The sequence below is a fragment of the Ostrea edulis genome, chromosome 3 (assembly GCF_947568905.1).
Source record: "Ostrea edulis chromosome 3, xbOstEdul1.1, whole genome shotgun sequence".
NCBI classification, from domain to species: domain Eukaryota; kingdom Metazoa; phylum Mollusca; class Bivalvia; order Ostreida; family Ostreidae; genus Ostrea; species Ostrea edulis.
In genome coordinates this window covers 45,675,646-45,700,497 of record NC_079166.1, presented here as the reverse complement: position 1 = coordinate 45,700,497, position 24,852 = coordinate 45,675,646, and the positions used below count along the sequence as shown (strand labels likewise).

Below are 24,852 nucleotides of genomic sequence, written 5' to 3'. Positions count from 1 at the left end.
CCCTCAGACATCCATCAGTTTATACATGACAATTGTATATATTAAGTCAGATGGGAGGGGGGCCTTTGTAAGAGAAGCCTAGACGGTTGTTGTGAAAGATGGAGCCATGTGCATAGTGCGTGATATGTATTAGTAAAGCATCAATTTATTGTTTTTATATAGGTAGTGAAAATCCGAATTTATTTCATTTATTAGGCCTAATAGATTATTGTTGATTCATTGTTTGAATTACGCGTGTTAAGGCGCTATGAAATAGCACATTATAACGTCCAAAACTCTCATTTCATGTGGTGTTGAAATTAACAAATCCCTGTAATTAGGACCCAGTCTAATAGGAGGGGTGCCCTATAATGATCAGTATGTGGGTCCGTCCGTCTGTCTGTGTGCTTGTGTGGGTCTGTCTGCGTGCTTGAGTGGGTCTGTCCGTCCGTCTGTGTGGGTCTATCCGTATGTGTGCTTGTGTGGGTCTGTCCGTCCGTCTGTGTACTTGAGTGGGTGTGCTTGTGTGGGTCCGTCCATCTGTGTGCTTGTGTGGGTCTGTCCGTCCGTTTGTGTGCTTGTGTGGGTCTGCCCGTCTGTCTGTGTGGTGTGTGGGTCTATCCGTCTGTGTACTTGTGTGGGTCTGTCCGTCCGTGCAAACACTTTTCTGGACCCTTTTTTTTTTTTTTTTTTTGCTATCCCTGCAGTTATCAAATTGATTTTTTTTAATATGCGAAGTTATCTAAATCTTGAAATGGTACAGATTAAGTTTGAGTATGGGCTTCGATAACCTAGTTTTGAAAAACGCTTTAAAACATCGAACTTTACAAATACCAGGGATTTGATAGATTTCCGGACGTTTTGGCTATATCCTTGCAGCTATTGAAAATCTTTACATGAACTTATACTAATGGGTTTCAGATTAAGTTTCAATTTCGGGCTTTATTATCTGAAAAAGTTATATTGTGTATGAAAAGAAATATTTCTTTCACTCACTCTCACAGACTTTTCCATTAACAATATACTAAAGTTTATATATTTCAATGGGGAAAAATCAAGATACAAACTTCTTCCTTTAATTTTATTTCGCCGTGTGTAGATGATTAAATAAATAATTTAAATACAAAGACTTCCTTTACATCAATATTGAATGTTTACACTACATGTCAATGTATGTAAGTATCACTATCCCAGGTTCTGTAAATCTCCTGACATAAAACAAGACCTTTTGATAATGCCTGCCATCACAATGATATCTAGATTACATTTTTGTACTACGCTGCGGACACAATGTCATTTTAACTTCTGATTGATTGAAATTTATAAATGAAACCTACACAACAGTAGAATAAAAACGGATACTTGTATATACCTGAATATTTTCAAGAGCCATTACAAGTACAACAAACAGTCATTAGTTCTACATACTGTAGATTCTATTTTACGCGAGTACTTGATATGGCGAAATGACTCGTATACGTCAATTCGCGTGAACATGAATTCGCGTGCGGTCTGTTAATCAAGAGTTTCAACATGTTGGGGGGGGGGGGGGGGTACCAAAAGAAAAATAAAAGCATGTAATTGATATATTTCGTGAGTGATGCCTCTCGCGAAATTACACGATGATAAATTCTGCGCGTATATTTAGGAATTTATAGTATATATCACGTGTATTGGGTGGTGGGTGTGTCCCCGTAGTTTACATCGCTGTCAGTTTTGACATTGTTGTATGAATAAAGAGCTTGAACTATTACAATGCCGAATATAGTTTTTCAGATGAATTTAAAACAAATAAATGTAGAGTTGGGGACAAATTTCCTTTCACCTTTTCTCGGTCTCAGTTCTGTTATCACAGCGATCTTACCAGTCGTGGTAGCTCAGTGTGGTTGAGCATTCGCTTCGTCACCGGGAGATTGTGAGTTCGGGCCCCGCTCAACCTAAGACGTTAACATAGGCAGTGATTGATTCCTTACCAAACGCTCAGCATTTAGAAGTGCACGAGAATCAGGAGTTTTTCGGATATGACCCTTAGAACGGAGGCCTCGTGTAGCGGCAAGCGTTGGCACAACAAAGAACCCTCACTGCCAAGACCATAAGCACTAGGCAGAGGCCTAAAGAAGGTGTTGCACGTCTCATGTTAATTTCCCTAAAGGTGTTGCATGAAAGATCGAAAAAATTAAGTTATTCAAACATATGATAAAACTATATGTAACTGGAACGTATGTCTTGATTCAATAATTTTTTTTAAATAAGTTTAAAAGACGTGTATTGACAAAATTAGCCAAAATATTTCGAGTTTAAATCAAGCAATAAGCAATTTATATGATTTTTAGCGTTAAAATGGAGGGGTATCCCCGAATTTCAGAAAAACTGCCTCCGTGAAACAAAATAAATTTAACATGAACATGTTCTTCGAGTTTTCCTCTAAAAAAAACTGTCGCTTTGAAATTTTGTTTCACGAGTCCTTAGTACAGGGGAATCCTACAGGTATTTAAATGGCAAATATGCATTAAGAGTATAAATATGGATGAAGGTCAGTTTTATGTCACGAGTGCTAGCACGGAGCTCTGATTAGGGAACAGTCCCGCTTCGAATCGGTGCAACACTCTCTTTGTGCATCGTCGGAAACCCACGGTTGATTACGCTTCATTCCTCTCTCCATCACCCGTGGGTCCATTCATTCCTACTCACTCGTTCTCATGAATAAATATTTTAAAATATCGTTCAAAGTCATCGTTATAGTAACGGAACTCTTCTGTTTTTAAAGGTAGCATTAACATAACTTTGCTATCACGACAATTGTATACCGAAATAGGGCTGAAAGCGTCTTGTTGATTGGACAAATTCGTTCAGGGTGTACTACGAGTGCCCAATCAAATTGTCTCATTAATTATTCATGAGAACGAGAGGGTAGGAATGATTTGACCCACGGGTGATGGAGAGAGGAACGAAGCATAATCAACCGTGGGTTTCCGCCCATGAAATCTGTGGTACTTCACCTACAACAGGTAACGTGTCAATATGTGTGAAAAATTCTCGACGGGGCATCAAACAAACATTCAATCACAGCGATCTTTAAAAGATGGCACTGCGGCTCACATACGAAAAGTAAAATTGAAAATTTGATATTGACTATAATCTTCAAATTTGTATGATGCATGCGTATGTGTAATTCGCTTTAGTACCCATACCTTTTACGTATATCATATACTACGCAGATCATGTATGACTAGCATCCGTTTTTAGAAATTTTTAAAGTTTTATAAGAAATGGGTTGGGGTTTTTTTTTGGGGGGGGGGGGGGGGGGTCTGCTTTGTAATCATACATCATCCATTGACTTGATGCACATGTACCAATCCGCATTAGTATAGTTTTGTGTTCTGTAGATAAATACTAAATATGTATTCGTTTTGTGTTCTAGATGAACAACTGATTTCAAAACTACTTCCAGTCAAACACGTATGGTATTCTATTCCAAGGGAAAAAATACACTAAGAATATGATAAACATCTGAAGAGGAATTTATTTGCACTTGTTTTAAATGTACAAATCACTTTCATAAATCTGATACGTGAAATATCGAGCAACAACGTAAGACACGTGTCTGTCCACTGGGGACGGTAGAGTGTTTTTTCTCTTCATTCGGAACACCTCACTTCGTCAGTATGCATGTGCACTGACCTCTTCTTTCACGATTTGTTCGTGTCAGGTGCAATGTAATGCACGGGTGCTGTCCTTCATCAAGATGATCTATGGGGACTGGTACTGAGCATATCCTGGGTAAAGTTACCACTATCTCAGCCATTCATGGATTTTTGATAACCCCGAATTTTCTCCATAAACGTTTTGCCAGCGCGATGACGATCAAGATAGATTTTCGTTGATTTCAGGATGACTGCCGTGTTGCCATTCCTCATAGATCTTTTTGTGAAGTCTCGACATGCGATCTTCAATTCAGGAAGATGAAACTCGGAAGCACCGCAGTATAGCCCCGCCACATTTGAATTTCTAATGTTAACTTTCCCACAGTGCACAAAGTTGATAAGTTCCTTGAAATCTGCCGGCTGGTAGTTGTTGATTTCAATAGCAACGTGGTTGGAGAGAGTTTTGTTCTTTCCGCTCTTCTTTTTAGATTTCTTTGACACAGGCGACTGTCGCTGAGCCTCCAGGATTAGGTTGTAGAACATGCGACTTCTCGTGGCTAGAATTGCCTTGACACCATAAACCGGAACACGTTTATCTCCAACGAGGAATTTTACGTCACAGAGATCCGGAAGTGAGATAATGTACTGGAGGGAGTTGCAGAGTTCTTGGGTACTTCTGTATTTCATCACTTCCGATTCAGCGGTTGGGTCTTCGTCTATGCTGGCCTCGGAGATTGGTGTATCAGATTCCTTGTCGAAGTTGGACTGTTCTGTGGCCGAATCATAACCAGAGGAACACCCTATACAATTACAAAATAATATAACATAAAATTATTTACAAAATGCAAATTGAATTGCATCTTTAAAAGAAAAAAATAGGCTATATCTTCAACTGAAATTATCTATGTTTGACTTTTAATTTCGTTAGAAAAAGTACACGATCGTGTTACTATGTACTGTGAAACAAAAAACAAATTAAGTACGATTTAATGTGATAGATGAATTTAAAAAATACCTTCATTATCATACTCGAACTCGGATACTTTCAAGAAGTCATTCTCCACCAAATTCAGTCGTGAGTTGCAGAGATCCATTTTCCTTTAGTATTCGTGAGATTCCTTTCTGTCGTACTAATAAGTTCAGCAATAAAAATTGGAAGTGCTGGACTCTTCTGTGGTGGTCCGTTTTATATCCGTGGTCCGTGATGTCTATCACTATCGAGCAGTCTCAGTCTCGGCGACATTGAGTTGGAGACGGCAGTCCAATTCACCGTTATCTGGGGAATACTGTCACACCTCTGTCACGAGACTGACCGCTAACCCGAGACATTTAATTAATGATTAGTTAATCATGAGGTCGGAACTATTCAGCCCCCGGGGGACACCCCATCAATTTGATATGTTTTCAAATGTCCTAGATTAATCAATTATAACAGTATTCTAAAATGATTCAGTGCACATAACTGAGTTCCGTTTCACTCAAAATTCGGTTTCGCTGACACTGAATTGAATTACATGTAAATACTACTGTGGTGAAAATATACATTAGCGCAAGTAACAAAAAAAAAAAAATAATTACTAACAACATTAGTGTTTTCAATATCAAATTCATTGTTACATCATTACAACAGTATTTCCTAAACCTATTTGTACAAATTAAACCTATCGAACAACTGTTTTTAAATTAACTGTTTTAATTACTTTAGACTAAGATGGCTTAACTGTTTACAGGTAGTTACAACATTCAATCGATCAAAATTTTTATAAATATATTCCGTAATCATAAGATTCTAATGTTACAATATTATTCACAAAGGCCTAAATATACATTTGATAATGCTTCAAACTTCAGTACGACGACTCGAGTGTGATTTCTTTCACAAATCCCTCCTTAAATCATTACACTTCCACCCCCGCAAATCTGTCTACTTCCGTCTACTACAACAGCGGAATCGTTCTCCATGTCTCTTCTAGACGCGGGTCCTACCGTCGACAACTTTCAAACAAAAACGGGACTCATCACTGAACATCACCTTTGTCCAGTCTTGCAGTCGGAAGCGCAAGTGATGGCGCGCCCGAAGTCACGAGCTCTTTCGTGCCGATATCTGAGTTCTGTCCCTTAATACGGTCTATGGGTGTTCAAAGCACAACGTTTGTGCCAGTTCCGCACCGTCTGAGCACTAGTTCCTTCCTCTAAAGCATTCTGAGCCGTGTTTACCGCAATTAAAATTCTGTTCCGCAAATGTAACAAGTGTCTTCTCTAGGGGTAGCTGCAGATCTGTTGCATTATGGTTTTATATTCTTGTCTTTGACCATAGACAAGAATATAAAACCATAACGCTACAGATCTGCAGCTACTCTAGGGGTCGTACATATAATGTAACTCTGGGTCTGCCGCTACGGGGCCGATCATCAGTGGATGCGGTGATCTGTAAACGTCTCCAGAGAAGGTTTACTGTCTTCTGGGTAGTTTCCAGTCTGTCTTACTGCAGTTTGTGACATACCTGTTATAAAATGTTCACGCTGTTCTTTGGATTTACGTAGCATTTGGAACAAGAGTGCCGCAAACAGTACGTAATACGCCCGTGAAAATGCTTACATAGGGTGTTTTTCTTGAGTGGAAATTTGCTTCAGGTAGTATCTGTGACAGGAGGCAGATAGACAAACTAAAAGTTCTGTGTGTAAAATATTTCCGCAAATTTGACCAATTTCAACAACCTCTCAATATTCAAAACGTCTGGACTCTCTATGCAATAATTCAAGTTCAATAACCTGTAATTTTCTCAAAAATTGAAACAAAAATAAAAAATCCTTGCCACATGCACACCATTAATACCCATATAAACACTTTGTAAAATAAAGGTTCTCACTTGAAAACTCTGAGAGGAGTTCACCAAACAAATCGTTGTACATTAACATGTCATGTCTAAAAATGGGCGTATAAAAATGAGAAAAAATTGAAAATTATCTGATTTTCATTATGAATTAACGATCATAGATGTTTTGTAAACCAAAAATACACAAGTCCAGATACTTCAAAAGATTTCTTGTGCATAAGCAAATACTCATTGTACTCACTTGCCGTTTAAAATAGCCACGCTTGAATAATCGCGGTTATCTGATCACAGTAGACGTACCCAAGTTCTGTTATATAGGACATTTTGTTTTCAGACTTTCATTCAAATTCCAGTGGAAAATATTAGACATATAGACCTAAACCTTTTTTTCTATGTTCAGTGTATTATCATATGCATACTGTTCTCACACTGCTCAGGTTTTAATTCCTTTAAAGACTACAGACAATAAGATATTTTGGTTTATTTTAGATAGCAAGTTTAGCACCCATTTTCCTTGGATACAGATGTTTAAAAATGCATTGTAACAGTATGATTCACTTCTATTTACACTGGTTTAATTCCCATTTCTTTTAACCTCTCCTCTCCTTTCTTGATCATGCTCATTCTGTGGGCCTCCTTTTCACGTCGTTGAGCCTTTTTGTTGTCTTTGTCCACCTGGATCCAGCTGTAGGTGTTTGGCGTTGGTGGTGGTCGGTTCAGTCTCTCTAAAACCCGTTGTTGTCTAAGTACCTTCACATTTTCTAACAATTCACTGTCATTGATATCATATCTTAACAGATCTCTCTGAATCTCTGCAAGTTGTTTTTCCTTCTTTGCATAAAAGTTCTCTTTCTCGTTGTCAAGTCTTTCATACACAGCGTTGATTTTGTCTCTAATTTCCCTACACGCCTCCTCTCGTAAATACCTCCGCATCCTTGCACGTCTGCTGTTCACATCAACATACAATGGATGAGGTTTGTACTTGATTTGTAGTTCCTGAAGTAACCACATGAATCTCTTATAGTCTGCTTTTCTTAATTTCTTTAATTCCTTTTTACGTCCTTGTATCTGTTCCAGCAGAATCACTCTAGACAAGGTATCCTGTAATACAGAGGAACTGAATCACATACATCTAAAAAATTTCTAAACCATTCATATCAAAATTTTATATTGCCTCAATCCAGACTATGTGTATTACATGAAAAATAAAACTTGAAAAGATTGCATTGCATCAGTTTATAATATCTTGCATACATCTAGATCATTTGGCAATTGTTACCTTTTTGTATTTCTTGCAATGCTCCAGTAGATTTCTGATCTGGACAGTTTTTCTAGCAACTTTGAACAAAAGAAAATAACCATAAATTCTAGAGAACCCAAATATTTTCATCACATTCATTATTGTTTTTTAAAACTTGTCAGATAAATGACATTTAATTCTTTCCAACACTATTCCAGCTGCCTTTCCATTGAACTAAACAATCTATTCAACATACTTATCATTTCACGCTTCTCTCCATATTTGCAAATGTTGTGGAATTTCTCCTGCATAGTCCATATTCTATGAGCTAATTTTTCTTGCTGCAAGAATTTTAAACTTCATTTCAGGACATTTAACAAACAAGCTCTATGACTTCTATGAAGACTGGATGTTGGTGTGAAGGGACATTGGCAAGGAGATAAACCTACTCCAGCATGCCAGAGGTTCACGGCCAGATACTTTTGACTTGGACGTTAACCGAGGCTCTAGCTTGTTGGAGTAGGGTAAACCATGTTTAGAGTGGACGCTACTCGCATACAACTTTAAGCAATCATGAGGATCAAACTAAGGTCACACTGGTGAGAACCACTGCACTATGATGCAATAAAAATGAAAAATGTTTTCATAAAATCAATCCCCACAACTCTGTCTTACAAACATCTAAAATCCAAACTTTTAAATGTTGCATAACTTTCAAATTTAATTTAAGCATTGCATTTATTCATATTTACAATCATTGAATCTTTTCTCTTTCATTTCTTTTGAAATTGACATTGCTTTCATCTATGACAATGAATGCATGCTTGTTGCACCTGTCTGTGTAATCATTACCTAATATGGAGCATCATCAAGGTCAAAGGTTACATTGGTTGTTCCGTTTAACATAGCAAATGGGTCAACCATCTATCTATTTTGTATTGCTTATAGGAGTTATGAGATTGATCACTGCTCGTTATCTTCACCTTTCATAAAAATATAAATATAAACAATAAAATGTCTATTTGTTTTTTCATCGGGTGATGAAGGTAGCAATCATTGCAGAAAAAATTTACATATTTCTGCAATGCTAGCTACATGTACCTTCATCATCTGATGAAACAACAAAGAAAGCATTTCATTATTTAATTGAATCACAATATCGTGACCACCTGATTGAACATCACCACACAAAACTTAAGGACACTTGATACAAACAAAAAATGGATGTATGGGTTGAAATCAGTGTTTGTAACTCACTGTAAAATTAGCTAGATCAAAGTTTAGTCCATTTAATGGTACCCTTGATTCAAATCTTCCATAAACAAGTGAAAGTTAACTCCCACAAAAAACCACAACTCTTTAAAGGGACTGGTTCACGATTTTTGAAAATAATATTTTTCATTTTTGATGCTAAATATTAAAAATATAACTGAATAAATGTTGACAGCCAAAATTTTGACCTTCTGAATGCAAGAATGAAAGCTATTTTAGCCGTAGATCTGTGTTATGTAAACAAAGACTGGAGTCTTTTCATGTATACTAACAAACCAGTGATATGTTAATTTTGTAATATAAAGCATCTTAATTTTGCATAGTCACAAATTTTAACTTTTAGATGACGCATTTTACCCAAAGAATGCTTGAAATGTGAAATAAACTTAGATCGATATCCATTACTTTTGAAAATTTCGTAAACAATAACATAACGCAATCTTTGTTTACAAAACAAATAATGAACTCTCTAAAATGAGCTTCTGTGATAATGTATAACCTTATTTTTTATGTGAAATCTTTTTAACATATTAGACAGTAGATTTTGATCATTAAAAGTGAAAAATAAAATTTTGGAGAAAATCGTGAATCAGTCCCTTTAAAGAATATTGTTTTGTTGTATTTTAATTCATATATGGTAAACAGGAATACCCCAAAAGACAAAATGAGGAGTTCTGGAGTATGCAATTGAAAAATAATGAAATTCAATTTTCTTTAAGAAATGAATGAAAAATTATGAAAAATGAAAGACAAATAATTGTGATCTGGGGTTATTACAGATGTGTCGATAATTATATGAGGAATACAGAAAAAATCACCAGGTGTATCATTCCACCTTAAATTGGACTCAAATGTCACTTGCTAGAAAATTTGCTGTACATGTATATATTTAATCTTATCTGAAATCTGTCATCTACCTTTTTCTTTTCTTTCATGAGATTATTACACAATGCAAAATTTCACAACATTGAAATAGACAACCTTGGATCGTATTATTGATATCCTAAAATGTGTGTACAGATACAGCAAACTACATGTACCTAAGTATGATGAGAGGCAAGGACGACTAGCAATGCAAAAACATGATTGTGTAGGTTTACAGAATTATAAGAGAGGATCCGATCAAAGAATTCAATTTTAATACTATAACTCCTCAGTAATTCATTATAGTTACTGCAATACTTCTAATATAAAGCATGCATGTACATAAATTTAAAATAGTAACCTTACCCCATCTGCATATTCAATTGTTGTTACTTTTTTGTAATTGTCTGGGAGGCTAAAAAACAAAACATTTTCATAAATAAGGTACCTTTTTATAGTGCATTCAGATGAAATTTGAATAAAGATTGATGCATATGAAGGAACTTAACCAAAACAACATTGTAAAACTGTATGTATGATACTAAACCTTAAATGTTCACCTAGACTAATCCATATACAAAATCATTGATGATTAACAAATGTCAACAACAATGATTACAATGAGAATTATTGATTTTGAAAAATCTTACTCTTTAAATTGGTCTTCTAATCCCCTATAAACAAAAAGAGTTTTGTCATCTTCCAAACGTTTCTGTTCCACGACATCACCTAAAGCACAAAGACTACAATCATTCTACAGTAATTTATATCAACCTAAAGCATGAAGACTGTACAATTATTCAACAGTAATTTATATCAACCTAAAGCATGAAGACTGTACAACTATTCTACAGTAATTTATATCAACCTAAAGCATGAAGACTGTACAACTATTCTACAGTAATTTATATCAACCTAAAGCATGAAGACTGTACAACTATTCTACAGTAATTTATATCAACCTAAAGCATGAAGACTGTACAACTATTCTACAGTAATTTTTATATCAACCTAAAGCATGAAGACTGTACAACTATTCTACAGTAATGTACAACCAATATACAGTGATTACCATATATTATTTTCATAATCAGTGTACATGTATATGGTCTGTGGAATTTTCTTCAAAATTAATTTTCAATACATAAACTTTGTATCGATACAGATTCTTCTTGCTTCACTAAGAACTCGTACCAGAGTAATCAAATGGCTGTCTTGTCTCAAACTTTTTCTTTTTTGTTGGCAGATCAAACATTTCAATCATCTTCTGGGCATGTGTCTTTTGTTTCTGTCTCTTTTCTTCATAACTGACATACCACCGGACAGATATTGTATTTATGGCAGTCTCTACAAAAACAATAACATTACCTGTATATAAACATAATTCACATCAACAAGATACCAAAGTCTGTACCAGCTGGAACCAGAATATTTTATCTAGATTTAAGATTGTGGATGGAGTAATCTGAGACATGTTCATTTCTCACAATACTGTCTCCTAACACATAGTTACTGATAAGCATATCACAGTTGTTGGCTAGAAAATGGATTAGTTTACGATATATAATGCATTTGCATACCATTATGATATAATCAAGACAATACAGCACACATACCACTTGAGAAACTCTGTAACCACAAAAAATATTCTGAACAATGAAGGATCAACCATTTACTGATCTTTATGATTCCATTAGTTATACTATGAAGGTATCACAGGTCAATTCAACGAAACGAAAGTGTCAAATATTAAACCAATCTGATTAAAATCAGATCCTCGATCCGCTCCTTTATTTCTTTTGATTTGTCGCTACTCGAGCGACAAATCAAAAGAAATAAAGGAGCGGATCGAGGATCTGATTTTAATCAGATTGATATTAAACAGCCCACTACCAAAATATAGAGTAATTAATAAGAGTTGTCTCCCTGATGACCTCAGAACAGAAAAATTCTGATACCTCTTCTGCATCTAGCTGACTGCTCACAGCTGGTACCATACAATATTGCTTACTAAGTTAATAATAAGTAGTGTTAATGCCTGAAGTGTACCATGTTTCCTGTCTACCACTTGAAATTGGCACCATGCAGAGTTCTATCTGAATAATTCATTTGAGTCATGAATACATCATTTATAAGCAAAATTAAAAAGACAGTGGCAAGTGACCAGTGCCCGATGGCAGTATCAATCCTTAATCAGACAGTGGCAAGTGACCAGTGCCCGATGGCAGTATCAACCTCTAATCATCAACAAAAACCACAGTGACTGCCCATCTCCAAGACAAGATACAGAAAACACAAAGTGAAATTAATGCATTTTTAAATTTGGTTACATGATATTATATCAAAGATGAAACTAGAGATTATTGTTTTTATGAAAAACAAATGTCTCCCCAAATTGGAAGTGCTCCAAATGAAACCTCCCCTTAATGCACTGCATGGTATGGAGGATAATGCATGAGCAGAAATAAAAAATAAAATATGAACTTCGATAAGCCACATAGAAATGTTCACAAACTATTTTACACCCTCCACCCCTCAGATCCACTATAACTTTAAGGATAACAATTGGATCCTCCTGTCCCTACAATATGCACATCTGAAAATGGCATTGGAGTATCGTACAAAATTTCAAGTTTATCAGATAAGCCATAGAGGAGGAGAAGCATTCACAAGCTATTTTATACATCATCCATCCGTCTTAGATCCAATACGCCGGTTTCGAGATACGTCCCAGTTATTTCCCTTTGGAGAACTCTCGTACATAGTAAGGCGCGAAAGAATTTGTTTACTCGCGGGAGTGGGACAGATATAGTAAGTGATAAGTATTTAGGGAGTAATTAAATACATAGAATTCTTATCCTATCACGTTATTTCGCTGGTCATAAGTACCATATCCAAGATATTTCTTGTAAATATGACATTGTTTGTATGTTTCCTCTTCGGTAAAACATTTCTTTCGATAGTATTTAGTATTTCCCACATTTACATATTTAAAGAGAAGCCGCTTTTAATACATTTCATCGTCTTCCTCGTTGGCTGCATATCCACTCTGTCCCACTTAGGCATTCAAAGTTCCACTAAATGCACCTCCTATACAAAAGAGTTCGTATCTCAAAACTGGCGTATTGAACTTTTAGGAAAATTATTTGATCCTCCTATTCCACCAATATGCACATCTACAAATGGTAATGAAGCATTGTACAAAGTTTCAAGTAGTGCAGTGTTCACAAAATTTTGTGACAGACGGACAGAAACTACAATAGTAAAATCAAATACTGTATAATAATTAAATCTCCTACAGAATATTTACCATACACTTTAAATTATGTAAAATCAAAACACCTTAAGAATTCTTGTACAACTTTCAAATTGTATACTGTCAGAAACTTGTCGCCAAAGCATGTTGGAATTCTCTCCCTTCCCAATACAATATTGCCCAATTACCTGGTTCATAAGACATCATTCATTTTTCAATATTAAGTACAGAATATTTAGAATGAATAATTGTTATTTTATGAACTGATATTAGTTATTGTATTAAGTAATGAATTATCAAATGAAAAAAGTTATTGAAAAATACAGACCGTGAAACATACTACAACACCTAAAAAGCGTCGAGTTCTGTATTTTGCATCATTTGAAGGAAGAGGTTTTCAACTGGTCAGTTTTCGTCAGGTAAGTTAAGTGCAAAAAAAAAAAAGGGCGGAGCTAATTTTAGGCAGGTGTGAAGCCCCAAGGGAACCCTGCTAGCTTGTGTATATACCATCCCAATTACTCACTACAGGATGTTATCTGTGTTACCTGCATGTTTTCGTAAGATTGATAAATTCAGGGTACTAGTAATATTTTTGTGCAGGTTAATCGAAATGTTGATAATTAAATTTAATGAATCAACCATGTTAAAGCTCGATAAATTTATTTTGTATAAATTAGCCATTGAAAAATTAGGCAGAATATTCTTTTAATATTCTAAGCTTTCTTGGACTGCCATCGTTGGATACCCGGTATCTGACAATGTGTGACTGCCAAACATAGTTTCAAACAGGAGTTCCTGCATACTACGGCTTTACCGATCATCGTCCCACACCCCATGATGACTTAACACATTCCAAAACTGCTTATAAAGTTTTCTTCTGTTTGAATTAGTTTTTCTGGCTACAAAAGTTGTCTGTGTGACTCGTCCATAACGCGTGGCCTAAGAAAACAGTCAGGACATTCAGATTTTCCAACAGCTCCTACAATAACTGGTCCAGACGTAGAATTCATTCTTCCTCTTGATCCCAAACCCAACCATTATACGCAAGAGAGAGCCCTATAAGTTGACAGTTACGTGTACTTTTATCGCCATTTTTCGAGGGAAAATTACCTATAAATTTTTAACTGAGTGTTAAGGAGATTTGACGTATTTACTCATTACATAATTAATTTTTCTTCATAAATATTAATCATATATAATTACATAAAGTTTCCAACGAGAGTCGGTACTTTCTGTTTAGCATAAAATCAATGACCCTGTAAATTATATTCTAACAATCCATGATTAGCAATCATACCAATTCACAAGTGAAACCTACTATAATCTCTCGAGCTGGTTTACATGGTAAGCATCAAAAGATTGCATGGGTGCCTCGATCGCCAGATAAGATAGATAAGTATTCAAAAGGACTAGTAACTAAATGTCCATCAATTTCTAGCATCCATTCTGAAGCTGAGGACCGGTATACTAGAAACTTCCCAAAAATTTTGTTATGTGATAGAAATGTATTGTGCAAGAAGCCTATGAAGTAGTAGTACATTTCAGGGCCTGTACATTTCGGAAAACAATAAAACTGTTAGCATATTACATTGGATATTATATGCCATTTGTTATTGCCAGTAACAGTTCAATTGTGATCTTGATTTGAGTCAATGGTGGCAAAACTGGCAACGATTGACAATAAAATTTGACTAAAGATTGGTTTCATATTGAAGATGTAAATTTTCCTAATCAATATGCAGTTGAACTTTTCTAAATAGTTTCCCACACAACTATTAACTCGAATAATCTCTGCTGATTGATGCTCTTTAAATGACAATCCAACCCCACGAACTGGCGGGTTCTTTCATCGTAAGTCCTTTGTAAAACAGAGGTTGGATGCGTTTTCAATGTAATAGTTTCAAAATTCACTCAAAACGCAATGAATTACTAACCATGGTTCAGTAATTTGACCTTTTCACACGTTGCTGGTTTGTAGCATGCCATAGGAACACAAACACTGTTTGAATATTTTGATGCAAATTTTCTACATGACAGAAACATAATTCTTCCATAGCTGCACTGTTCCTGTACTGCAGTTATACAGGCTTTCGAGAAAGAGTACATGTTTTTATCAAAATTCTAATGTTCTCAAGACATGACCGGATATCACCGTGTTTTTATATTTTGCGCATGCGCAATAGAATGGGAAACGGAAGTTGAAATTTGCATCCATGACTACGACGGAGTAAACCATCCGATCCGGGGCATTCATTGTCTTGTTGCCTGACTACGAGGGTTGTTGGTGCCTCCATGATTATTTTCTGTTTGATAGTACGTGATTAACATTAGATTTCCTTCATACAGTGCTAACAAGATGTCGAAGACACTGTTTGAGACTCGAGTGAACGAGAAAAAGAGCTTTGGAAGCATGAAGAAGACAGATGATGCATTCACAACAAAATCTTACATGAAAAAGAGCGCCGATGTAAGTTAAAACTCTTTTTATATCGATTCTTTACTGTTGACATGCTGCATTGTTGATATTCTAAATGTAACACCGGACACTATATCATTCTTATTTCTGAGCATCATATATAGATAACATATTGCTATTGTACGTTTTATTTTATTTTTGTTGTATTTTTTCATTGAATCTATTATACACAAAATATGAAAGAAAAACGTCAAAAGTTTTACGAGACAACCACCTCTTGGCATTTAATTGTTACACACAGTTTTCTACCATGGATACATGTGAAAAGTTTTAATTAACATGATTAATATATTTATCAACTTATAATTTCTTTCATCAAATAGCAGAAAATGGGTTCACCCCCAGCAGCAGGTGCTTTTGTTAAGAAAGATGCACCACCCACAGCATTCAGAAAATTCTATGAACGTGGTGATTTTCCCATTGCTTTGGAACATGACACAAAAGGAAATAAAATTGCGTGGAAGGTTTGTATTATGTTATTTCTTTTGGAGTTTTAAAGCAGCTATGACTTAATATTATTATATCTTAGTTATGTTGTTTTATTTATTGTTTTGCATTTCACAAATTCTAGGTTGAGATTGAAAAGCTAGATTATCATCACTATCTTCCTCTCTTTTTCGATGGTCTGTGTGAAACAGCACACCCGTACGAGTTCTTTGCCAGACAGGGTGTTCATGACATGCTTGAGCATGGTGGTTCCAAAATCTTACCTGTAATACCTCAGTTAATTATCCCAATTAAAAGTAAGTGATTCCTATTTAATCATCAAAATAGATCCATTGAGTGATGCCTCATCAAAATATAATATTAGTGCAATGGATAGTAATTCACTGTTCTAGCAAAGTAAAATTACCCTAATTGAAGAAAATAATGGAATACTTTACAGTCTAATCTGACATGCAATGGGTGTGCTATGTTTTGTTAGATTAGATAGGTTATTGGATGGTACAGTTCATGGACAGAATCTGTGATGAATGTAGGGTTGGATTTCATATTGAAATTGATTATTCAAGTGTCAGATTAGACCGGATTAACTGTAAATGTATTAATGTGAATTAGGATTTTAGTAAAACTAGATTTTGTCTGTATGCTATCTGTGTTTTACTTATCAATTCAACAATTTTCACTATATCTACAGATGCGTTAAACATGAGGAACCCACAGGTTATGTGCACAACTCTCAAAGTCCTGCAACATCTGGTGGTGTCAGCTGACATGGTGGGAGAAGCACTTGTGCCTTACTACAGACAAATTCTGCCAATCCTCAACATTTTCAAAAATAGAAATTGTAAGTAGTACTTAGTATCTACAAATAAACAGAGAGAGAGAGAGAGAGAGAGAGAGAGTGAGAGTACGCTGTAGGTTATTTCTCATCATCTTTAAATTGATAAGGTACTAAAAAATGAATGGATATGAAAATTTCTAAATTACGAGATAACAAGGATAATAGTTTTTATGTTATGTTTTTATGACTGTGCTAATAAACATTCATCAATATTCAAATTGTGAAAGACTAAATAGCACAATATGTCTGTGATTTTAGTGAATTCAGGAGATGGAATTGACTACAGCCAACAGAAAAGAGAGAACATTGGAGATCTAATACAGGAAACATTAGAAGCATTCGAACGCCATGGAGGAGAGGATGCATTTATCAACATCAAATACATGATTCCAACATACGAGTCATGTATGCTTAACTAACTTGTACTGTTAAATTGTTTTTATGAATGTGAATCATGACTTTAAGCAGGATAATAAAAGAAAAAAACACTGGAAAATACTTTCCTTGAGGAAGAAGATTGGGAGGGTGGGGGTAAAACATTAAATCACCCAGAGCAGCAGACGAGAAGCTAGCAAGCATTATTTCAGACCTGCGATTACAGAGGCAGTTCTTTCACTGTGGATTTTTATGAACAGATATGTATATATATATTTGAAGTAAATCTTTAAGAATAAGATCTGGATATTTGATTTGGATAATTTGATCAGGATATTTTGTATGCTTGTCATCACTTTTGGGCACAGACTTGATTTTTACTCGTGACCACCGATGTTTAATAACCTTGTTTGAAGTAGAGCAAAATCTTTCTCTTCTTTTTTGATAAGAACTTGTGTCATGTAATTTTAAGCCAAATGTAGATGCAGTGAAAAGCCTTATTTCAAATATAGTCAGTCAAGACTGGAATTAAGTTTTCTACAAGGATGTTGTATATAGTTTTTCATCTGTTCATCTGAGACCGTGTGTGATGATGAAAAGGAGGCTGTGATAAATCCAGAATATGTGTATCTTCACTCAGTGAGACTGGTATTTAATTCTCATCATTCATACAAAGGAACTATCTCAGATTTCATATTTAATACTTTAATGTGTCCACAGTATAAAATTCTGTATATACTTAACCATATTGTGATAAAGCATCAATAAATCTATTTATTCATTGAACATGAAAGTTTTATTTTTAGCAACATATAACCATTCGTAATTCATTTCTTTCATACTACAGTGTTATGCACTTGCCGAGTATGAACTTTTTAGAGTCAGTATGGATTCCAATATATACATATTTCACAAGAACAGAGAGGGAGGCTATGTGCATGTAGATTTGTTTTTAAGAATACAGACAGTCGCACGGCCTGGATTAAGGTCCTCTCCATCTCTGATGTTGTGATGTTAATTTTTTTTTAAACGTATTTCAATAAAGACTATGTGAAGTACACATTTTTATTTTAAAGTAAAATTATTATGGGAGATTCATGATAAGAAATTTTAATTATTATATATTAAATTTGGTATCAAATTTTTCTTGGTGGTGGAAGCCCAACCCCCACCAACAGGACTATGTAAAGCCAAAGAAGATCACCCTTGTTGGTTATAACAACCAAAAAATGATAATAATCACTTCTTTAGTATCATAGATAATTTAGATATCTGAATACCAGTTTGGCTTAAAGCATTAGAACTAATGTAGACATTTCATTAAATTGAAGCAATTAAGTTGATTACTATATCCCAAACGAATTCCATGAATTTCCTCATCACTTGTTTGAGTTCTTTCACATGGTTTTTAGTCCCCTACCAATGAAGTAGAAGGGGACTTTAGGTTTGCACTCTGTCCGTCAGTCCTGCAAATCAGTTTTCTGCACTTTAATTCTCTGTTCTTGCAGATATTTATTTCATATTTGGTACATTGCTTTGCCAATATAACAAGCTGCAAATGAAGTTCCTATTTAATTTTGGTCCGTTCCAGCTGAAAAATTGTTGAGTGTGGCGCAAAACAACAATCAATCATTGCTTTGCCATAACAAGTTACTGATCAAGTTTGAATTTGATTTCGGTCCGTTGATTTTTCACAAAGTCATGGCCCTTGGCCTTAGAAAAATAGCGTGAATTGTCAGTTTTCCTAAAACTTTTTGGTTGTTCTTACAGATATTCATTTGATATTTAGTACGTCATCATGCTGATTGCTTTGCCACAACAAGTTACAGATCAATTTTGAAGTTTGTACCTGAATAATGTAGTTGATTTCCAACCATTCCTATCCTGGTTCCCCAATTTTTCCCTTTACCATAAACTCAGTCTCATAATGAACTTCGAATATTGTTGCGCTCCAATAATTTTTGCCTCTGGTAGGGGACTATGTATTGCTATATGCAGTATTCTCAGAATGCTTGTTCTCGTTCATTTTCTTTTAATTAATCCATGATATAGATAAGATTAAACATTTCTCAGAAATCTGAAAGATGCAAGTAATTTTCTCTTTAAAAATACAAGAGTGGGACCAAAACTGCAAAAAATGTCAAATTTTCAAAAATCATCTTCTCTACTCCCACACATGTGAGAGAAAAACCAATGCTTATGATGTCCATGAAGCCCTTTACCAAACTTGTGAAATTCATAGCCCTCACTGGTTCACTCTCTAGAGTGGAGCCAATATGGTCATATACATGTAGGTAGTAAAGATATATTATATCTTAGAAAATATTCTGTACTCTCAGACATGTGGGGAAAACGAAATGCATGGTTACCCTCTACCTAATTTGTGAAATTCGTGGCACCTGGGTTAAGGGTTTAAACCATATACAGTTAGATCTTTTTAAAAATCATTTTCTTTACTTCTGGTAGTGGAGGAAAAACTGAATGCATGGTTATGACGCCTGTCAAATCCATCGCCCCTGGTCGGGCAAGGCTTCAGACGTAGGTCGGGTCAATATGGTCATGGAAAGTTAAATTGGATTAAATCTTGGAATCTTTTTCTCTACTTCCGCATGCATAATCAGGTCAGTTAAGAGAGAGAGAGACTTGACCGTACTATATAGTAAATATGTGTTCTATTTTTGAAAATGTACTTTGATCTACTGTGCATTGTAGGTTAGTAACAAACAAAAAATGAAAAGCATTAATTATAAATGAAACTGTGAATAAGAGAATGAAAGATTACACATTTTTATACTGGAAATATTCTATTCAAAACTTATTAAATAGTCACCTGAACCCACATAACGAAATATTCTAATACATGTACACATACAAATTAATGTACATATATTATCAGTTACATTGATTGTAGTTGACTTGATAGAGTTAATACTGGTCAGCAACACACCCTGACACCCTGATTTTATAATTAGTGTATAATTATCTTTGATAATTGTATGGAGGATATCAATTAAAGTGACGATGACTAGGGTGCGCAAAATTAACATAAACTCAAATAATTAAAGATATCTTAAATTATTTGAAGATACTAGCATCATCAATTCATTTGATACTCACTGCAATTCAATTAATGTTATCTTCATATAATAATATTTTCAATTCTGCATTATTGCGTGCCATAATTGAATTATTGATAGCATTCTTCTGAATTGATACGTGCACAGGGGCTTAGCCCGTTTTGGGCCCGAACTCTGTGATACCATAAATATGGTATCGAATAGTTCGAGTCCAAAACAGACTTAGCTTCCGTTGATCAATACGTGCAATGGTTGAATTGTTTCTCTCTTTAAATGAATTAATGATATCAACAATGGAATTGATACTCGCTATAATTCAATTGTTCAAAGAGAGCAATGATGCAATTATTAATGCGCGCATCAAAGTTGAATTAATGCACTCAATAATTGAATTAATGCTTTCTTTAACTGAATTATTGCACGCATTAAATCAATCAATGCGCACTATAATTGAATCATTGCTGTCTTCAACTGAATTGGTCGGTTTGATAGTTTATTGTCCCGCTCGAGAATTTTTCACTCATATGAATACCTCACCATTGCCGGTGAAGGGCTGCAAAATTTAGGCCTATGTTCGACGCTTACGGCCTTTGAGCAGGGAGGGATCTTTATTGGTCAACACCTGCACTGTGACGCGGGACTTCGGTTTTTGCGGTCTCATTCGAAGGACCGCCTCATTTAGTCGCCTCTTACGACAAGCAAGGGGTACTGAGGGCCTATTAATAGATACAAGTACCTGGATTATACCGCGGGATCCATTAGAAATATCTTATACCATTAATTCAATTGATGCGCGCGATAATTCTTTTAGAGAGAGCAACTATATTAGAGATATCTTCAATTCAACATATCCACAATTGAATTGATTATATCTTTTAAAAAAAATTAACGCGCACATGTGGTAAATAATTAAAGGATCATCGAATCATTTATCTAGCTCTAAATTAACAGAGAGCAATATTTTCACCAATGTTTGAGCCGAAGCGGCGATATCCAGCCATGTATCAGCTTTACAGTCAATAGATCTATGGAGCGCCAAATTAACATAAACTCAAATAATTGAAGATATCTTCAATTATTTGAAGATATCATCAATTCATTTGATGCGCGCAACAATTGAATTAAAGATCTCTTCAAATAATTAATGATATCTTCAATTCTGAATTATTGTGCGCATTAATTGAATTGATGATAGCATTAATTCTTCAACTGAAATGATGCGCGCTTTGAATTGAATTAATGATCTCTTCAAATGAATTAATGATATCAACAATTGAATTGATGCGCGCTACAATTCAATTGAAGAGAGCAATAATTGATATAATGCGCGCATTAAATCAATTGATGAGAGCAATAATTGAATTGATGCGCGCATTAATTCATTTGATGAGAGCAATAATTGATTTAATGCGCGCATTAATTCAATTATTGCTCTCTTCAATTGAATTAATGATATCTTTAATTCATTTGAAGAGAGCAATAATTCTTTTAGAGAGAGCAACTATATAATTAAAGATATCTTCAATTCAACATATCCATAATTGAATTAATGATATCTTTAATTGAATTGTTGCTCTCTTTAAAAGAATTGATGCGCGCATTAATTCCTTATACAAAAGCATTGGAAATGATTTAAAGATATCTTCAATTGAATTAAAGAGATCATCAAATTATTTAAACCGAGCTCTAAATTAATTATTGCGAGCAATATTTCTACTGAATTGATGCTCTCTTCAAATGAATTGAAGAGAGCAATAATTGAATTAATGCGCGCATCAAATGTATTATTGCTCTCATTAATTGAATTAATGCGCGCATCAATTGAATTGAAGAGAGCAATAATTGAATTAATGCGCGCATTAAATCAATTATTGCTCTCATTAATTCAATTGATGCGCGCATTAATTCAATTGATGAGAGCAATATTTGAATTGAAGCGCGCATTAATTCATTTGATGAGAGCAATAATTAATTTAATGCGGGCATCAGTTCAATTAAAGAGCGCAACAATTGAATTGATGATATCTTCAAATAATTAAAGATATCTTCAATTATTTGAGTTTATGTTAATTTGGCGCTCCATATAGATCAGCGTTTCAAACCTTCTCTCATCTGCGTTCCAGAGAGGTTGTATAATCTCTTACACGAGTCGAGACACCATACTCTGTTGTATATCGGTCAGGTTAGATCAGTGGGCGGTTAAATTATTTTACTACATGCAGTCATTCAGGGCTCCTGGGTAGATCTCCAATTGATACTATGATTTGTCTCCCTTTCTTGCTCCTAAAAACTCGGCAAAGTACCTGGCGACCGCCATATAAATTAACTGGCGGCCTTCACTTAATTGATAAGGCGGCTGCCATGCACTTCATTTACCATACTACCACCAGTTCTCTCTCTCTCTCTCTCTCTCTCTCTCTCTCTCTCTCTCTCTCTCTCTCAATCAAAAAGAGTGTAACTCCTGTTACACCCCTCTCCAGTAATTAGTTACATGTATTTATACAATTAAGAGCATTATTGATTATTTATGGTGCTGTAACTTTACAAAGTTAGATGAATGATCATGATATCAAATGTCGACAGACAGATTCGCGCACTAGGAAAAGTTCATTTTCCGTTAATTTTGCATGCATGTTAAGTTATTTTTACGTGCAAAAAAAAAAGTTATATTTGCGGATTGGCCCCCACCTCATTATTTTGGTGATAGTAATGAATGGTAAGAATGTAATTGATGAATTGAAGGACGAACGAAGCTCTACTATACATGTACTTATATTGGCGGGTATATTGTTCTTACTCCGTATACGTCTGTCACAATTTCTTCTTCCCCAAACTCCTCTTTTTTTTAAGCAGTGACCAATAAATCTTTTGGAATATGATAGATCTGTGGTGTCCTATAGATGTGCACTAAGAATTCAGAATTTTCAATTTAATCGGGGGGGGGGGGGTAAAAAAACCCCAATGTTTTATCTATTTTAAAAAAAATCCTCTTAGATGGTTGGTAGTGTCCTGTAGATGTACAATAAGTTTTTGGAATTTGAATTTTCACCCTGAAGGCTAAATGGAGGTCGAAAATGATGTTCTTCTACACACAAAAAATTCTTAGAACTCCTGTTACATTTTATGCGGTAGCCAATTCATCTTTTGGAAGATGATTGGTGCACGGTTTACGTCCTATAAATATGCACTAAGGTTTCAATATTTTCGTTTTCATCCTGAAGCCCAGATGTGTCTCGAATAACCAAATCATCTTTTGGAAGATGATTGGTGGTGTCCTGTAGATGTACGATAAGTTTTCGGAATTTTTATTTTCATCCTGGGGGTCTTTTTTTTTTTTAACAAAAGAAAAGAAAGAAAGACAATTCCTGGATCCCATTACGCAGTAGCCAAATCATATTAGTGGGGTCCTATAGATTTGTAATACGGTTTCAGAATTTTCATTTTCACCGTGGGGACCAATTGAGGTTAAAAACTTGTGTCCTTTTTCACAAAACATCTTACAATTACGATGGAAATTTTAAAACACTCCAATTCATTTAGAATTCTTATACTCATATATTTCTAAATGAGCAAAGTACATGCATATGTATATATAAAGCATAAAACTGTCATTCTTACGTGGGGTATATTTGCACTCAGTTGAGTATAAGACAGGGGCAAAAATGTTATCTTAGTCGTAAGGTTTTTTGTGTGTGAAAATGGCCACACCGTGGGGACCAATTGACGTTGAAAAACACTTCACTGTAGAGAAACATGGTTCCCAGAACTCCTCTTATATTTCATGCAGTGTAGCCAAATCATCTTTTGGGAGATGGTGGTGTCGTATAGATGCGCAGTTAGTTTTCGGAATTTTCTTTTTCACTTCTTTTTCACCTTGAAGGGTAAATGGGGTGAAAAAACGACGAACAAGAACCTGGAGCTCAGCGCATTGTTTCATGTGCAAGAAGAATACATTTGCGTTAAAGATAGTTGACTAGTCAAAACAATGATGTGGGTAGGGACGACCCCTAGGCACTTGCCCATCATAATATTCAATGTTATCTTATATGGCATAGGGGTCAGGACCTCAGTTGTTTTAAATATATTTCAACAATTATAACATAAGGTTTAGGATGACTCCAGGGCACTTGCCCAACATAATACTCAATGCATCTTGACATATATGCAACAATAATATATATGGAATAGAGCATGTTATATGTGGATTCTTTGCTAGTTACACAAGTACGACGGAGAGTATATATTTGCATGTTAGTATATCACTGTCTTATGACAACATCTAGTTATTGATGTGGGGGGAATACGGAATGCCCGGAGGAAGCTTACGTATTTGAGTGGGCCACCACCATGTAACTCTTACGTGCAACTTTTACCGATCATACAGGTAAGTTCCTCGAACACCCATAATTTTATATATACATGTATGTAACTGAAAGTGGGAGGGTTTGTTGAGGTTGGCAGCGTATCTTTCTTTTTTTTAAAATCTCAATTGATATTTTTTTTTTCGTAGTGAAATATTGTTTTATATATGATACGAATAGGGGTGAT

General features: G+C 35.1%; 3 protein-coding genes across 3 annotated transcripts; 1 reads left to right on the top strand and 2 right to left on the bottom strand.

Moving 5' to 3' along the window:
* Positions 1 to 3,479: 3,479 nt before the first annotated feature.
* Positions 3,480 to 6,794, bottom strand: LOC125675211 (serine-enriched protein-like). Its single transcript, XM_048912726.2, has 2 exons — positions 4,639 to 6,794; positions 3,480 to 4,423 (listed from the first exon to the last, which is right to left on the bottom strand). Exons 1-2 carry the CDS (start codon positions 4,715 to 4,717, stop codon positions 3,777 to 3,779), a joined length of 726 nt encoding a protein of 241 aa, XP_048768683.1. The 5' UTR covers positions 4,718 to 6,794; the 3' UTR covers positions 3,480 to 3,776.
* Positions 6,795 to 6,925: 131 nt separating this feature from the next.
* Positions 6,926 to 15,275, bottom strand: LOC125675209 (28S ribosomal protein S15, mitochondrial-like). The gene is made up of 7 exons (XM_048912724.2): positions 15,026 to 15,275; positions 11,030 to 11,182; positions 10,486 to 10,564; positions 10,202 to 10,250; positions 7,956 to 8,040; positions 7,739 to 7,797; positions 6,926 to 7,560 (listed from the first exon to the last, which is right to left on the bottom strand). The coding sequence occupies exons 1-7, from the start codon at positions 15,195 to 15,197 to the stop codon at positions 7,024 to 7,026; spliced, it is 1,134 nt and encodes a 377-aa protein (XP_048768681.2). The 5' UTR covers positions 15,198 to 15,275; the 3' UTR covers positions 6,926 to 7,023.
* A 14-nt stretch (positions 15,276 to 15,289) lies between these two features.
* LOC125675210 (parkin coregulated gene protein-like) lies at positions 15,290 to 18,013 on the top strand. Its single transcript, XM_048912725.2, has 5 exons — positions 15,290 to 15,558; positions 15,891 to 16,031; positions 16,139 to 16,310; positions 16,706 to 16,855; positions 17,111 to 18,013. Exons 1-5 carry the CDS (start codon positions 15,448 to 15,450, stop codon positions 17,269 to 17,271), a joined length of 735 nt encoding a protein of 244 aa, XP_048768682.1. The 5' UTR covers positions 15,290 to 15,447; the 3' UTR covers positions 17,272 to 18,013.
* The last annotated feature ends 6,839 nt before the right edge of the window (positions 18,014 to 24,852 follow it).

Excerpts from the sequence above, each read along its gene's own strand:
- LOC125675211 (XM_048912726.2), bottom strand. The coding sequence starts at position 4,717 with ATGGATCTCTGCAACTCACGACTGAATTTGGTGGAGAATGACTTCTTG. Across the intron at positions 4,424-4,638 it reads GTTCGAGTATGATAATGAAG|GGTGTTCCTCTGGTTATGAT; the intron begins GTATTTTTTAAA and ends GTAATTGTATAG.
- LOC125675209 (XM_048912724.2), bottom strand. The coding sequence starts at position 15,197 with ATGTACTCTTTCTCGAAAGCCTGTATAACTGCAGTACAGGAACAGTGC. Across the intron at positions 10,251-10,485 it reads TTAGAAGACCAATTTAAAGA|CCTCCCAGACAATTACAAAA; the intron begins GTAAGATTTTTC and ends TTTGTTTTTTAG. Across the intron at positions 7,798-7,955 it reads AGAGAAGCGTGAAATGATAA|TTGCTAGAAAAACTGTCCAG; the intron begins GTATGTTGAATA and ends TTTTGTTCAAAG.
- LOC125675210 (XM_048912725.2), top strand. The coding sequence starts at position 15,448 with ATGTCGAAGACACTGTTTGAGACTCGAGTGAACGAGAAAAAGAGCTTT. Across the intron at positions 16,311-16,705 it reads GTTAATTATCCCAATTAAAA|ATGCGTTAAACATGAGGAAC; the intron begins GTAAGTGATTCC and ends CTATATCTACAG. Across the intron at positions 16,856-17,110 it reads CATTTTCAAAAATAGAAATT|TGAATTCAGGAGATGGAATT; the intron begins GTAAGTAGTACT and ends CTGTGATTTTAG.